The 14,641-nt window shown below is 44.4% G+C and overlaps 1 protein-coding gene across 3 annotated transcripts in view; it reads left to right on the plus strand.

Annotated features, from left to right (window-relative positions):
• Positions 1 to 7,551, plus strand: part of MARK1 (microtubule affinity regulating kinase 1) — a 121,439-nt gene extending 113,888 nt beyond the window's left edge. For all 3 annotated transcript variants that reach the window (XM_084783611.1, XM_084783609.1, XM_084783610.1), the window contains exons 17-18: positions 3,514 to 3,558; positions 5,455 to 7,551. In XM_084783611.1, the coding sequence (XP_084639737.1) occupies positions 3,514 to 3,558; positions 5,455 to 5,809 (400 nt within the window). In that variant the 3' untranslated portion in view covers positions 5,810 to 7,551. The remainder of the gene's footprint in view (positions 1 to 3,513; positions 3,559 to 5,454) is intronic.
• The last annotated feature ends 7,090 nt before the right edge of the window (positions 7,552 to 14,641 follow it).

A 14,641-nucleotide genomic window follows, 5' to 3' on the forward strand; every position in this document is an offset into this window, starting at 1 on the left:
AGAGGGTGTTATTTATGCCCACCAAAGTCTTGGAGTCATAGAAGAAGCAAATCTATAAGCAATAAGCAGTGGGCTGAAGCAGAGTGCAGCTAACAAGGAAAATGTTAGGATGAGTCAAAGGCAAAGCTTGATTGTTTCTAAGGATCTATACCATGTATTCGTATGAGCTAAGCCTTCAATCATGAATGGAGAGGAAATTATACTTGTATAAACACTGGTATTTACTTGCAGTGTCTGTGGTGTTCCTGGTTTTTCAGTGAATGAATAAGCTGGGCATGATGGCTCATGGCTTTAATGCCAGCACTCAGAAGAAAGGTGGACCGCTCTTCCAAAATAGCAACCCACACAAGCAAGCAAAGCACGGGTGGGTAGAGAAGAGTAGCAGCCTCCTCCCTCTCCATGTGTAGGACCACACAGCTGAGTTCAAACCCTAAATCTCAAATGCAAGGGTCTTAGCTGAGACACTTGGCAAAAGTGGAAGCAGACCACCTGACTGTTCTGAGAAGGCCATTTGTAAAGGTGGGAAGGAATCAATCCCGAGGCAACTGGGAGGACAGAAAAGACTGAGGGAGAGCCAGGATCAAAGCTGAAACTGTCTGAGGATGTAGAGGCGGAGCTTGCGGGCTCCGGCTCCATGAGGATAGAGAGAGCCCTGGGAGGTCTGGGTTCAAGACTGAGGTGCTTTAAGTGAGTAGGCACCTTCTGCCACATCTCTAGATCACCAAGAGAAGACAGATACCTAGCAGAGAGACAGTCTGAACTCTGCCCTGTGCACTCTGGTATTTAGAGGTCACAGGAAGGCAAGGAACCTGGGAGGTACCAGCCAAGGAGCAAGGGCAGCCGGTTTGTGAGACAGGAAAAACCAACTAAGAGAGGAGCGTGGCTCAACCTTGAAAGACACAACAAATAACCCTCCCACTGCTTTAACTACCGCACCAGTAACTGACAGTCACACTAGCACTGTGCGAACAGCTGCCACACCACTCTCTGACTCCTTGCTGACTGTGGGTGCACATATGTCTTTCTCTGCACACCTGCCCAATCAGCACAAGTGAGTAGCACTGTCCTCCCAGTCGCCTCTGGATCAGTTCCTTCCCACCTCTGCCCTTCTCAGAACTGTCAGGGTGGCTGCTTCTGTCTTTGCTGCCACTGCCTCACAGTCAAAACCACTGTCAGTTTTCACCTCCTATCAGGTCACTTCATCCACATACATATTTTTTGGCAGTGTAATTCTGCTGCCACTCCTTATTTAAAGCTGTCCATTAGGGCTGAGAGTGTACTTGCCTAACATCACAAAGCCTTCAGTTTGATCCCAAGACACTACAAAAAAAGGAAAACAAAGAGGAAAAGCAGCCTCTTCATTAGCTCTCATCTTGCTGGCAATTTAGATGCACACAAGGCTTACATCAAATGCCTTCTCCTCCTGTCCCGCTCTTCCCGTTCTTCCTACCTCATAGACACCTCTGCACATCTGTAGGAGTTTGTACCCATGTTTATTCTCCTTGAAATCTTGGGCCTCAAATGCCTGCCAAGTACTTGCTGCTGCTTCTACATCAGGCCTGATGTCTTCCTAAGTGAAAGGAATAGCTTGTGTGTTCAGCTGAGTACAAATTGCTGTCTGTATAGTATTTGATTTTGTATCACAGAGCCATGCTTAGCTGCATGAGCTGTTGCAGGAAGCTGTGCTTCTGTGCCCCTATTTGCTTCCCACGTAGGCTGGACCAGCATGGGAGTGGATTTCAACTCTTACAGGAGAGAAAGTGAGGTGTAAGGGAGATTCCACTCTTGATGCTTAGAGCTTGAACTTACCTGCAGTGTACTCTGTCTCCATGCATAGGACAGAAAAGTCCTAGGAGACTTGTGTCCCTTCCAAAAACAACTCTTTTATCTTTGCAGTAGGGGTCAACGATATGACTGTGTTTGTTGCTTAGGTATAGCACTGCCCTTCCATGCAGTGTGTCACAGCATCTACACACAGCTGAAACAGCACTGCATTGTGAACACACTCAGAAATATGTTTACATCAGATTGCTATAATAAAAAACTTTTTACAGATGGCACTGAGTATTAATGTCTGCCTAGTGAAAATGGCAATTATTAAAAAACAGAAATTTAAGAAGCCCCATTTGAGAATGCAAATACATTTTGTTATTCTTTTTTGTTCTGAAAAATGTTTTTTGCACAGTGTACCTATGGAAAAGGGTATATAGTTAGAGCCTGCAGGCTTGGGGTGCTTGTGCCCAGACTGAGCTTGGTGTGCAGCCGCTCTGAGCTCATGTGCTAGATGAGAGGAGGGTGGGGCTGGGTTTAGGTCTGCAGTGTGTATTTTACATAGAACTGTAAATGCAGAAAGGCTAAAACGTTTTTTAAAACACTTAAGCATTAGAGATGGTGATTGCTTAGCTTCTCAAAGTATTTTTGTTCTATCATAAGCCACCTCTTAGGATTTGCATATTAAGCTAGGCAGGGTGGTGCACACCTTTAATCCTAGCAGTTAGGGAGACAGAGCAAGCAATTATCTGTGAATTCAAGGCCAGCCTGGTCTACAAAGGGAGTACAGAACAGCCAGTGCTACACAGAGAAGCCCTGTCTCCAAACAAACAAACAAGATTTGCATATTAAATTGTAACTTGATTCAATTTCAATTACCTCTGAAATATCAATGTAGTTAGAATTTTAGAAGACTTTAAAATATTAATTGCCTTCAATGTAAAGACAATTAGCAATACTTAAAATTTCATTTCACAGATAGATATCTAGGTAAGATGATTGTTCTGTTTATAATTCAGTCTGTGTTTTTAGACTCACCTCACACAAGCATCAACATTCATGACTTACTATGCGTGGATTCTTAGCATAACTTCTAAAAATTGTCTGTTTAAGAAGTAGTATTTTCTTTTAGAAAACTATGTCGTTCTCACTTCCTTCCTTCCTTCCTTCCTTCCTTCCTTCCTCCACCCCCCTCCTATCTAGCCCCCCTTACCCCCAGGATATCCTCCAGGAGATGTGCCCTGCCTTCCATGAGTCTGGTCCTCATGCTTGTACAGGACTTTGCCCTGTCCTGTCTCCTGGGCCCACTGTCTCCTAAGCACAGCCATAGCTGCTCAGCCCAAGCTCTGTGACTAGCTGCACATTTGCTCAATTGAGCAATACCTTCTAGTAGTACATGTAATAATGTGAAGTTTAAAATTGATGCTGGTAGTCATTAAACCCTATCCAACCTTAGATTTTACTAAACTAACCTAAAGATAAATTATGAAATTATGGTTGTAGCTTGGAATTGGAGGAGTGTGTTTATAAAAACAGCTAACTTTTCACCTGATACCTCCTGTCGACAGTATCTAGTAGATGCTCAAGAAATGGCAGTAGCACGTGTTATGGTGAAAGTGTGAAGAAGGATTCAGACCCAGCAATAGTGAGCAAGCTAACTTCAGTGTCATTTTCATTATAGATGTTCTTGATGGTCTTTCAGTTTAAAAATTGTTAAATCTCAACCATCTCTTTACTTTTAAGGGATCCAAGTGAAGGCGAAGCCAGTGGCAGAACCGACACAGCCAGGTGAGCCACGGGTGCCTGGTCCTCCCACACCTGGTGACGGTGGGCAAGGGGATAATTTGATAGCATCTGCACTTGGAATCTTTATATTCAAAGTGTGGTGGGTTTTCCTGATGTCGCCCCCAGCATGTAATGAAGTTCAAGTCTATCAGCCTTAACTTTGTAACTCAGATACTTGAACTGCATACTTAGTAAAGAATTGGGTTTTTTGTTCTGTCAGAAAAGTAAGTCAGAGCAAGGAATTAATAGCTGAGAGTGCACTGTCCTCTGTCTGTAATGTAGTGTTGCTAAGAATAGCCTGCATGGAATAATGCAAAGCCCCGACGAAACCAAATATGCAGAGGACTTGACTATAGTAATATATTTAGGGGGGTATTCAATCTTGGACCACATTCTAAGACTTTACGCTGACATGCTTTCTGGGTTTTCACCAGAGAAAAATGAGAAGAAATACTTTTAATTTAATAGTCTTTAGCATATATTTTCTTGATTTATTTTTTTTAACATTACAGCTTTTAGCACTTTGGGGACTCAGGTATTGGGAATGAAAGAAACAGTCTTTTTGTGTTCCTTTTTATATTTTATAATATATGTTTTTATATTATGGAAATGTACGTGTACATATTTATAGGTGAGACATAAATGTCTTTCAAAGATATAATTTCTTCCTTAAATCACAAATGAGTGAGAAATATTTATAAGCAAAAATTGCAGCTTATCTATATTTGGACAATATATTTGGACAATTTTGATACAGTGAACTCTGTATCATGGAAATCCATTGCCTTCATCTTCCTGTGGTTACTTGAGATGGTTGTCTGGCTCAGTGTTATTTGTGAGATACCTTCACAGCAAAGCTCGATGTCTTGGTCATCTCTTGTGCCCAGTGTAGTTCTGGATGCCTGGAGTATGTCAGAAATGAAGCAGGCACATGTCCTGGAGCGTACGGTCCAAGAGTAGTCACGGGATAAGTAAGAAGCCGGGTAAATGGTTGTTAGTATATTTGACTGGCACGAGCAGGAAAGAGAGAGCAGAATAAGAAGGGTGGTCATGCTGGGTCAGGAGTCGGGGTAACTAGGGACTATGGTAGAGAAAATAAACAAAGACTGGAAAAACAAGAGAAGGTTGTCCATGGAGCCAAGGGAAATATCCTGGCGTGTGCAGAAACTTGGAGAGGAAGAGCATGGAAGCCAGCACGCCCCAGCAGTCAAGAGCAGAAAGGAAAGTGATAGACAAAGGTGGAGGCCACCGGCTGCCTTCTAAGCCAGCGTGCAGACAGAAATAACAAAACCAGAGCAAGGGTGCTGAGATAACCTGCCGCAGTGGCGGCACGCCCCCGTGTGTTGAGCTGAAACCTCGTTCCTTCTGCAGCCGCTATTACAGTGCTCCTGCACAAAGGACAGGGAAAGAAAAATGTGTTTACACTTCAATACTGTGGTTTATAAGGGGAATCCTAGTGGTGCCTGGCATGTGTCTGTGTATGTATAGGTGTGTGTGTGTGTGTGTGTGTGTGTGTGAATGTGGGCGTGGTATGGCTGTCTTTGTGGTATGCATATCTGTGTGTGGATATGTAGAAAGTATAGAATCTATTTTGTGGAGTTGACCCCAAAAATATAGGGGAAACTGTTAAATTTTCGCTTTCACCTGCAAATTTCTTCCCAGGAACAAACGTACTTAAGGAAGTTTGCTGCTTTAGACTGAAGATGCTAATCCCCACGGTAGATGGTGCCTGGGTCTGCTGCAGTGTGGCGATAGCATTCGTCTCTGGTCCCTCTAGGGCTGACTGCAAACTGGATAGTTCCTTAGGCATGGAATTATCATTCACATTTTATGGTTGAGGTGCCTTTGCTGAGTAGGACTTTTGTTTTGATTTCTTTTCCCTTTGCCCTCTTCTTCTAGAAGCGCATCAGGGGAGCCAAAAGAACGAGACAAGGAAGAGGGTAAAGACTCCAAGCCGCGCTCTCTGCGGTTCACGTGGAGCATGAAGACCACGAGCTCAATGGACCCCAATGACATGATGAGAGAAATCCGGAAGGTGCTAGATGCCAACAACTGTGACTATGAACAGAAGGAACGGTTCCTGCTTTTCTGTGTCCATGGAGACGCCAGGCAGGACAGCCTTGTACAGTGGGAGATGGAAGTCTGCAAGCTGCCTCGGCTCTCGCTGAATGGGGTCCGCTTCAAGCGAATATCTGGGACATCTATTGCCTTCAAGAACATTGCATCCAAAATAGCAAATGAGCTTAAGCTGTAAAGATGTGTCAGCTCCAAGGTCGGGGTAGATGCACCCACATCCAGGTACAGTCTTGAATGTACTGGTGATGCCTACTGTGCTCCACCTGTGAATCCCCATGTAGAATTTGTCCTTACTGCAATAAGGTTATACATAGTTGTGAACTGTAAAATTAAAGTCAGTTGAGCTATCATAAGAATCTGTAGCTTAAAAAGTAGGTTCACATGTACAGGTAAGTATATTGTGTTTTTCTGTTCATAGAGTTGTATAATAAAATATGATTGCTTTAAACCTGTATATTGTCTAGATCTCCTCACGGACGTGTACGTTTAATGCTTTGAGTTGAAAATGGTTCTCCCCGTTACTTACATTTTGGTGGGTTTTTAAAATTCTTACCTCCATCATGCTATTTTGAAAATTGTGTCCAGGATTAAAAGCGCACAGAGATAGTCTTTAAAATTGTAGCATGAACTTTATAAAAATTATTTTTAAATCATATTTAATTTAAACCAGCAGTTGACAGTGGATCGGTGTCATTCAGTTCTCCTGCTTTTCCCGCTTCCAGCTTGTGTCAGGCAAGGTGTAGTTAGGAGACACAAGATGTTTACAGTGTCGGCACCGGACTCTTCTAAACAAAGAGAAAATAAACCATAGCTTTGCCTTGAGCTAACTCAGAAGTTCTGAGGGAAGAAATTAAATCTTTGCCAAGCTAATTTTGCCCTTTGTTTTCTGACCTGCTAACTAGCAGCAGAGATGGAAGGAATCCGTGGTTCACCTGCCTGTTCCGAAGTAAGCCAGCACTTACGTAGGTTAGCTGCCTTCGGGACACGCAGGGTGACTGTGGAAACACAAGCATGTCGGGGCATCTCATAGCACAAGCTCCTCTGTAGAGTGTTGACGAATGCATTGACTAAGACATGATGCCGCCTCAGGAATTGACTGGCATTGGGAGCATTTGCCCCAGTGTCTTCCCAGCCTCCATCCACCCTTTCCACTGAAGTATCTTGTACTCAGAGACCTGTGAGCAGGGCGCGCTCGCCACACCCGCTCATTAGGATGTCTGCTAGTCTGATGGTTCACTCCGCTCCCTCAGAACTCATTTGTTTTCACTATTTTGCCTAAGTCCCCACGTTTCTTCCACATGATTATGCCTGTAAAGTGCAGCTTTGTAAGTGGTCATTTGCCTTCTTTCATAATTAGTGACATATGCGGCGACGTAAAGCCACTAGTAAAGGTACATTTTTTAATACTCATTATTTTCTACTGAATAGCCTTGGAGGTTGACTGTGCAATGTTATTTAATGTTATAATTACTGTAAGATCAGCATACGGGCCCCATCTGCACACTCCTGAGAAGTAGGAAATGTACTCAGAGCTTATCTGTTGAGAGGAAAGTAATGCTGTGATCAGTGCTGTCATTGGGACCTACAGATCAATGCTTGTCATTGGAAACTACGCTGCTGGAAAGCCACCAGTGCAGGAGATGGCTGTTCTACCACAATGGCTTCCGGTTGAAGATGGTTTTATCTCCTGTACTGTACTGTGATGTAGCTTTCTTCTGTAACAGTCTGTTCCAAATGGTGTGTGTTCCTGAGCCTTAGGGAAGGGCGGTGTTGGGGGGGAAACAAATGAGAACTGTGTAGCCCCTTTTTAACCCGGTGTTCATTCAAAACATTCGATGCAGATCCGCATTCACTCTCACGGTGCACACTGAAATCTTACTTGAACAGATCTCATAATAAAGCATTTGTCTTTTGCTCTTTCTCAGGTTGTGACTTGCCTGTTTTCTACTCAGAAAGCCCTCTGTGCTCTTTCCTGAACTCTGAGTTCACTCGGCAAGCAAGTGGTGAGCTTAGCGAGTTCTTAAGGTGTCATGTGGCAAGAAAGTTTCATCTTTGTACAGGAATTCCAGTCACTGAAATACTTTCCAGAACAGAGGCCTCAGACATCTTCCAAGGCGGAGGCAAGGGGTGCCTGTGTTTCCTCACTCCATCCAACCCCTGTGTTTTATGGAAGGATATTTTATTTCCTTATGTTTTCTGAACTAAAAATGAGACTTTGTTTAACAACAGCAAAAAAAATTTTTTTAATAGCAAAATAAAGATGAAATCCACTTCAGAACCTTGGCCCAATAATGTTCTGTGGAGTGCAGTGTGACTTTAAACACAAAGACCTTATTGTGGGTGGATGACTACCACTGAAAGTGTTGTTCCAGGCCCATCTTTCTTTCTTTCTTTTTTTTTTTTTTTTTTTTGTTTTGTTTTGTTTTGTTTTTTGTTTTTCGAGATTCTCCATGTAGCCTTGGCTGTCCTGGACTGGCTTTGTAGACCAGATTAGCCTCAAACTCACAGAGTGCTAGGATTAAATGTGTATGCCGCCACCACCACCTGGCCCAGGCCCAGCTTCTTGTGAGTAAATGATGCTCTTGGCCCTGCTGGAGTTAAGATGCTCTCTGCCTTGTTTTTACAATGCCTGTGGTGGGAACAGTGACTCTTAAGATATATAAAGTGACTATACAGACAGTTTCCACCTCTCCAGGACTACAGTTCATTTGGGAAGCTGATGTACACAGTCAAAAAAAGACATAAACAGGTATCATTGAAAGTGACAAAAGTCTGGACACAGGTGGCACACACCTTTACCCCCAGCACTAGGGGAGGCAGAGGCAGGCAGCTCTCTGTGAGTTTGCTGCCAGCCTGGTCTACAAACTGGGTCCAGGACAGCCAAGACTACACAGAGAAACTCTGTCTCAAAAAAACAAAACAACAACAAAAAAACATAATAAAAAATAAGTAGAAAAGGAGAAAATAATAAATGATCCATAAATGCAGGATAGAATGAGTTCTGGGTGATACTAACAAGGATACCCAAGAACGTCAGAATGGGGAGGGCCTCTGGGGGAGGAGCCTATGAGAGAAGGGAAGGTAGACAGAGCTGAAAGGAAACAGGCAGGTAGATTGCTGCAAGTTCCAGGCTAGCCAGGGCCACATGATACGGTTTCTCCCAGCAAATAAACAAAACTACATACAGAATGTATTGGTGACCTCAACTTGCACTTAATCTTGTTTGCTCGTTAATTCAGCAAATGTATTGAGTATGAGGATGCATCATGCTCTGGCTTCTAGGGAAACAACAGTTGTTTTTTTTTTTAAAAAGGCCTATATCTAATAAAAATATATAGAAAGACTTAGAGAATAGAGCCAGGAGGCCTTTTTTCTTTTTCCTTTTTTTCTTTTTTCTTTTTTTCTTTTTTCTTTTTTTCTTTCTTTTTTTTTTTTTTTTTTAGAGAGACAGGGTGTTTTTTTGTTTGTTTGTTTGTTTTTTCTGTGTGATAGTCCTAGCTGTCCTGGACTCACTTTGTAGACAGGCTGGCCTTGAACTCACAGTGATCCTCCTGCCTCTGCCTCTGGCATCAAAGGCATGCACCACCATGCCTGGCTCAGGAAGCCTTTTTCAGGAGGATAAAGAAGGCATATTCCACAGGCATTGCAATAAATATAGCAAGATGCTCTGAGAGGGGTTGTCCAATGTTAGCATACACGCAAACTGTTTTTGCAGACATTAGTCTGAGCCAGTGAAGGACAGTGTGCCCTGTGATGGCCCAGCTTTGTGCCTTGATGGAACTGCCAGTCTGCATTACAGTAAAGGGAGACCCTGAGTTCTATCATTAAATCAGAGCTAGGGGCCTAGAAAGATGGCTTCCAGGATAAGGGCACTGGCTTCTCTTCAAGAGGACCTGAGTCCAGTTCCCCACAGCCACATGGTGCCTATCATCTGTAACTCCAGTTCCAGGTCACCTGATGGCCTCTTCTGGCCCCTGTGACCAACCACCAAGCACATACATAGTACACATACATACATGCAAGCAAAGTGCCCATACACATAAATAATAATGTTTAAAGAAATCAGAGTTGTGATAGATAATGCAGTTGGCAAGGTGCTTTCCATGTAAGCATAAGGACCTGAGTTTGATCCCCAATGCAAGACCCACCCAATGGAAAAGAGCCAGCCCCTGACACTGTTGATGAAACCGTGCTATGCTTGCAGACAGAAGCCCAGCAGACTGGTCCTCTGAGTGGCTCCACCCAGCAGCAGTTTCAAAACAGGTCATGAGACTCACAACCAAACGTTGGGTGAAGCATAGGGTGTCTAGTGTAAAAGTGGGGGGAAAAATAAAAGGACCTAGAGGTGACAAGAGCTCTGTAAGACCAACAGAGCCAACTAACCATGGTCCAGAGGGGCTTGTGGAGAATGAAGCACCACCCAAGGACCATGCATGGGCTGGACCTGGGCCCTCTACATAGATACAGCCAATGGGCAGCTCAGGCTTCATGTGGGTACTCTAATAAGAGGAGTGCGGGCTGTCTCTGACATGGACTCTGTTACCTGCTTTTTGATCACTTCCCCCTGGCAGGGCTACCTTGCCAGGCCACAGAGGAAGAGGATGGGCTCAGTGGATGTGACTTGATGAGCTGGGGTAGGTGGGTAGGGGGGCTCCCCTTTGGTGAGGAATAGGGGTGGGGGAGGAAGGGTGGGACTGAGAGGAGAGAGGGAAGAGGGAAGGGGGCTATGACCAAGACATAGAGCAAATAAATAAATAAATAAATAAATAAATAAATAAATAAAAATTTAAAAGGAAAGAAATAGAAAAACAAAACCAGCTATGGTAGCATATGCTTGTAATCCCAGTACCGAGGAGACACAGAGGTGGGGCCCTGGGGCTTACTACCAACTAGTCTGATTGGTGACCCCCAGATCCCTATGTGAGACCCCATCTGAGAAAACAAGGTGAGCGACTGCTAAGGAATGACACCTGAGATTGACCTCTGACCTCCATACGTATATGTGCACTCACTGGGTGGGAAACTAGGAGGCCAAGACAAAGCTGGGTCTGCAAAGCAAAAAACTAGAGAGGAGAGAAGAGCTCCAGGGACAGCGATTGATCAACATAGACCTGTGAGAAAAAACTACAGGCAGTTCAAGGAGCGCCCGAAATAGTTCAAGGATCATCAAATTCCTGGCAAGAATGCTCTGTCCTCCTGCCAGGCATAGAGGGGTTTGCCCCTTAGCCCTGGACTTAATGGGGGCTGTGCTCCCGTGCAGAGAAACCCATACCTCATAACAAAAGTAGGGGTGACACACACCTTTAATTCCAGCCTGCATAGGCAGGCATTTCTCTATGAGTGTGAGGCCGGCCTGGCCTACTGAGTGAGTTCCAGGACACCCGGGGCTACACAAAGAAACCCTGTCTCGAAAAACAAACAAAAGCAGGGCAGGACTGACTCACGAATGTCTGTTGATCAAAACACTGTGTTCGAAAAGGGCAAAGAGTGTGCAAACTGGAGAGGTGGTAAGTGCAGACAACGCAGGTGCCCGCCAGTGTTACATGCTTTTCAGTATCTGGGAAGAACGTGCTGGGTGCGTTTGGCGGATTAGACACCAGAGAAAAGACAGCGGAATTGAAGATGACAGGAGAAACCATTCTAAATGAACAACAATAACAAATCCAGCTGAAACAGAAGATAACTAGCTCGTCGGGAGGAGCCCCCGGGGAAGGGGGGGGCAGGGAGTAAACAACATTTGAGGACAGAATGGCCAGAAGTCTTCAAAACTTTGCTCAAAATCATAAGCTCATGAAGCTAATTTTGGTTAACAAATACCAAAGAAAATTGTGTCTGATTTTCATACCACAAGTTACTCAAAACAGCACTTAAAACCAGCCATAAGATGGAAAAGATGTTATAAAAATAAGAGTATTGACAAGTTTCTTGTCAAAAATAACTGAGAAAAATATAATAAAACGATCAACCATGGATTCTATACCCAGATAAATTGGCTTTTCAAAACAAAGGTGAAGTAAAGATGATTGACACAGATAAAGAGAGTGGTTTGCAGCACTTGCAGATTCACAAGAAACATGCAAGGAAAGTTTTGGGACAAAAGGGAACAGGTACAAGATGGCCCTCTGCATCTGCCTAAGGGAATTGAGAAAGCATAAAATAAAACCATGTTTAAAGTCCGTAACGACTGGGTGAAGACCACTGCTCTAGCTTGTGCTCTGTTGCTAGGACAAAACACTGACCCAAAGCAGGCTGGGAAAGGAATGGGTTTCTTTGGCTTACAGGTTAAAGTTCATCATGGAAGAGAAACTGAGGCAGGAACTGAAGCAGAGACCATAGAGGAGCACCTGCTTACTGGCCCAATCTCAACATTCGGTTACCTTTCTCATACAGACCAAACCCTCCTGCCTAGGGATGACACCGCCCACAGGTGGCTGACCTCTCCTACATCAGTGAGCAATGGGGGTGGGGGGTGGGGGGAAGCCCCATAGGCATGGCCCTAGACTAACCTGATAGAAGCAACTCCTCCATTGAGGTTCACTTTTTCCAAATGTGTCAAACTGACAGCCTGTGACACATGAAAGCAAAACGTAATGGTGACACAGCTCACAAGCCTGGAGGTTCTTTGCAGAGTGCTTACATTGCATGTGTGGTTTTCCTGTCACTTTAAAATGGATTATGGCAAGTTAGAGGTAGACTATACATTTAGCACAGCCACTAAATGCACCAGTTACCACTGGTGAGCCAGCAAGGGGTGGAACAGAATGTTTTAAAAAAGACTGCTCCGAGTATTAATGTAAGCAGCTGGTGGACAGATAAGCAGCAATTGGCAGAATGAAGGCGTACAGCGTGAATTATTTCTCCAATAGCTAATATCTAAAATATACAAGAACTCAGACAACTCAATATCAAGAAAGCACAGATTACAGATGTACAAGGGACCTAAGTAAATAACTGCTCAAAAGATACCCAAATGACCAGTGCGTGGGGGAAAATGCTCAAAAGTCACAGATCAGAAATGCACTTTAAAACCACACTATCCAGTGGGAGTGATGGAGAATTCCTGCAATCCCAAAACCAGGGAAGTGAAAGCACTGTGCATTGCCCAAAAGACAAAAGATAGTGAGTGAGCGTGGGCAAGGTTGTAGAGAAGAGAACTCTTGCACACCGTTAGTGGGGTCTGTAGATTAGCGCAGGAGGTTTGGAAAACAGCATGAACCTCTTTAGATGTTGGAGGGACTAGCATACACTCCAGTGAGCCCACTAGTGGGTATCTGGCCAAGTGATAGGAAATCAGTGTATTGAGATGAAACCTGCATTCTGAATCCACTGAAGTGTAATAATTCACAATAGCCAATTGGCCTAAGCATCCCTCGGCATGAGGAGATGCAGGAAAGGCAGCTCATGTATAGAATGGAGTAGAACTCTGCCCTACGGAATGAAGAAAAACCTGCCCATATCAACTGAGGGGACTCAAATGAGAAACTAAAACCTAAGTACCACAGGGCTGGCAGGAGGGCTCGGGGAGTGAGGGCACTCGCTGCCAAAGCTGAGGGCCTGAGTCCCCTCTCCAGACCCCACGGGATAGGAGAGAGAACCGACTCCTACAATGCTGTGACATACACAAACACACAGAGGGACAAACAGATAAAAACTATGATATATATATATATATATATCAAGCATCTCACTACCCAGAAGCCACTGTTTTGACATTTTTCTGTGGAAAGCTTTGTATGTTAATTTTGAGTCTGAGGGTGGGGACTGATCAGAGAAAAGGCATGGCCATGAGGTGGCAGTAGAACAGCAGGCAGAAAGTAGTATTTGGATGCGGTTTGAGGTGCTTCAGAAGAGAACCCCCACAGTGGCAGGCTTTCCAGAGACTGCTCAGAACCCCAAACCAGAAGGGAGAAAGAGCAGGACATTGCTCTGCCTATGGAAAATTGGAGAAGGGGCCTCCGTGGACAGACTGGATGAGAGCTCCAAAGGGCAGCACCCATGAGGGTCCCTCAAAGTCAGGTTGGCTTAGTTGTGCTAGAAGATGTTGGGTAATTCTACAAATTATGCAGAGCAAGCAAGACATTTGGGTGTGCTTGTTTGGACTAAGTGCACTAAAGCAGGTGGCTGCCTAAGGATTTTGAGTTTGGCTCCTGCCGCCTTTAATTAGAGTCCTAGGGTGTGGCACAGAAGAAAACAACATAGGGGCCACCCTTGATTTCCGTAAGTTTCTAACGTGAGAATGGGGCCAGCAAGATGGCTCAGCGGATGAAAGTGCTTCCTGCCGAGCTCAATGGGAACCTCATGTTGGGAGAATTAAGCCCCCTGCAGGTTGTCTGCCCTTCACCTGCGCATCTGGGTAGTTTTACATCTCACTCTCCGGCCTTCAGATTCTAATGATTGCGGAGAAATGCTTGACGAACTTGGCGATTCCTGGGTGGTGTGTCACCTGTGTCGATATGGTGTCTGTTCTACCTAAAGAGGCCGCTGCCCCCATACACACACACACACACACACACACACACACACACACACACACACACACACACTTTCTCTGCACAGTCTTGCAAATTTTCTCTCTATTAAATGATAGCCTTCTACTAAATAAAAAATATTTGCAAAAGTTTTTTTAAAAAATACAATAAAAATGAGTGTAGGGCGGGGGGGGGGGATGCACACCTTTAATCCTAGTGACTGGGAGGCAGAGGCAGGAAGATCTCTAAGTTGGAAGCAACTAAGGCAGCTAGTGAGACCCTGCCCCACCCCCACCCCACCCCCATGTCCCCCTCCCCCCAAAAAAAAGAAAGAAAGAAAAAGAGAAAGGAGGAAGGAGAGGAAAAGAGAAAAAAAGAGAAAGAAAGAAAGAAAAATTAGATTGGGGGTTGGTTAAGAACACTGCTCCCCGCTCTGCTGCCTGTATTTGACTTGATTTGATCTTTATCTGTCCTAGATAAAACAGCTTAGGCATAAACAACTTTAGCCACCAACCCAGGGATTAAGCTGGAATGAACAAAGG

This window comes from Acomys minous (assembly GCF_964271855.1).
Source record: "Acomys minous genome assembly, chromosome: 1".
NCBI lineage: Eukaryota > Metazoa > Chordata > Mammalia > Rodentia > Muridae > Acomys > Acomys minous.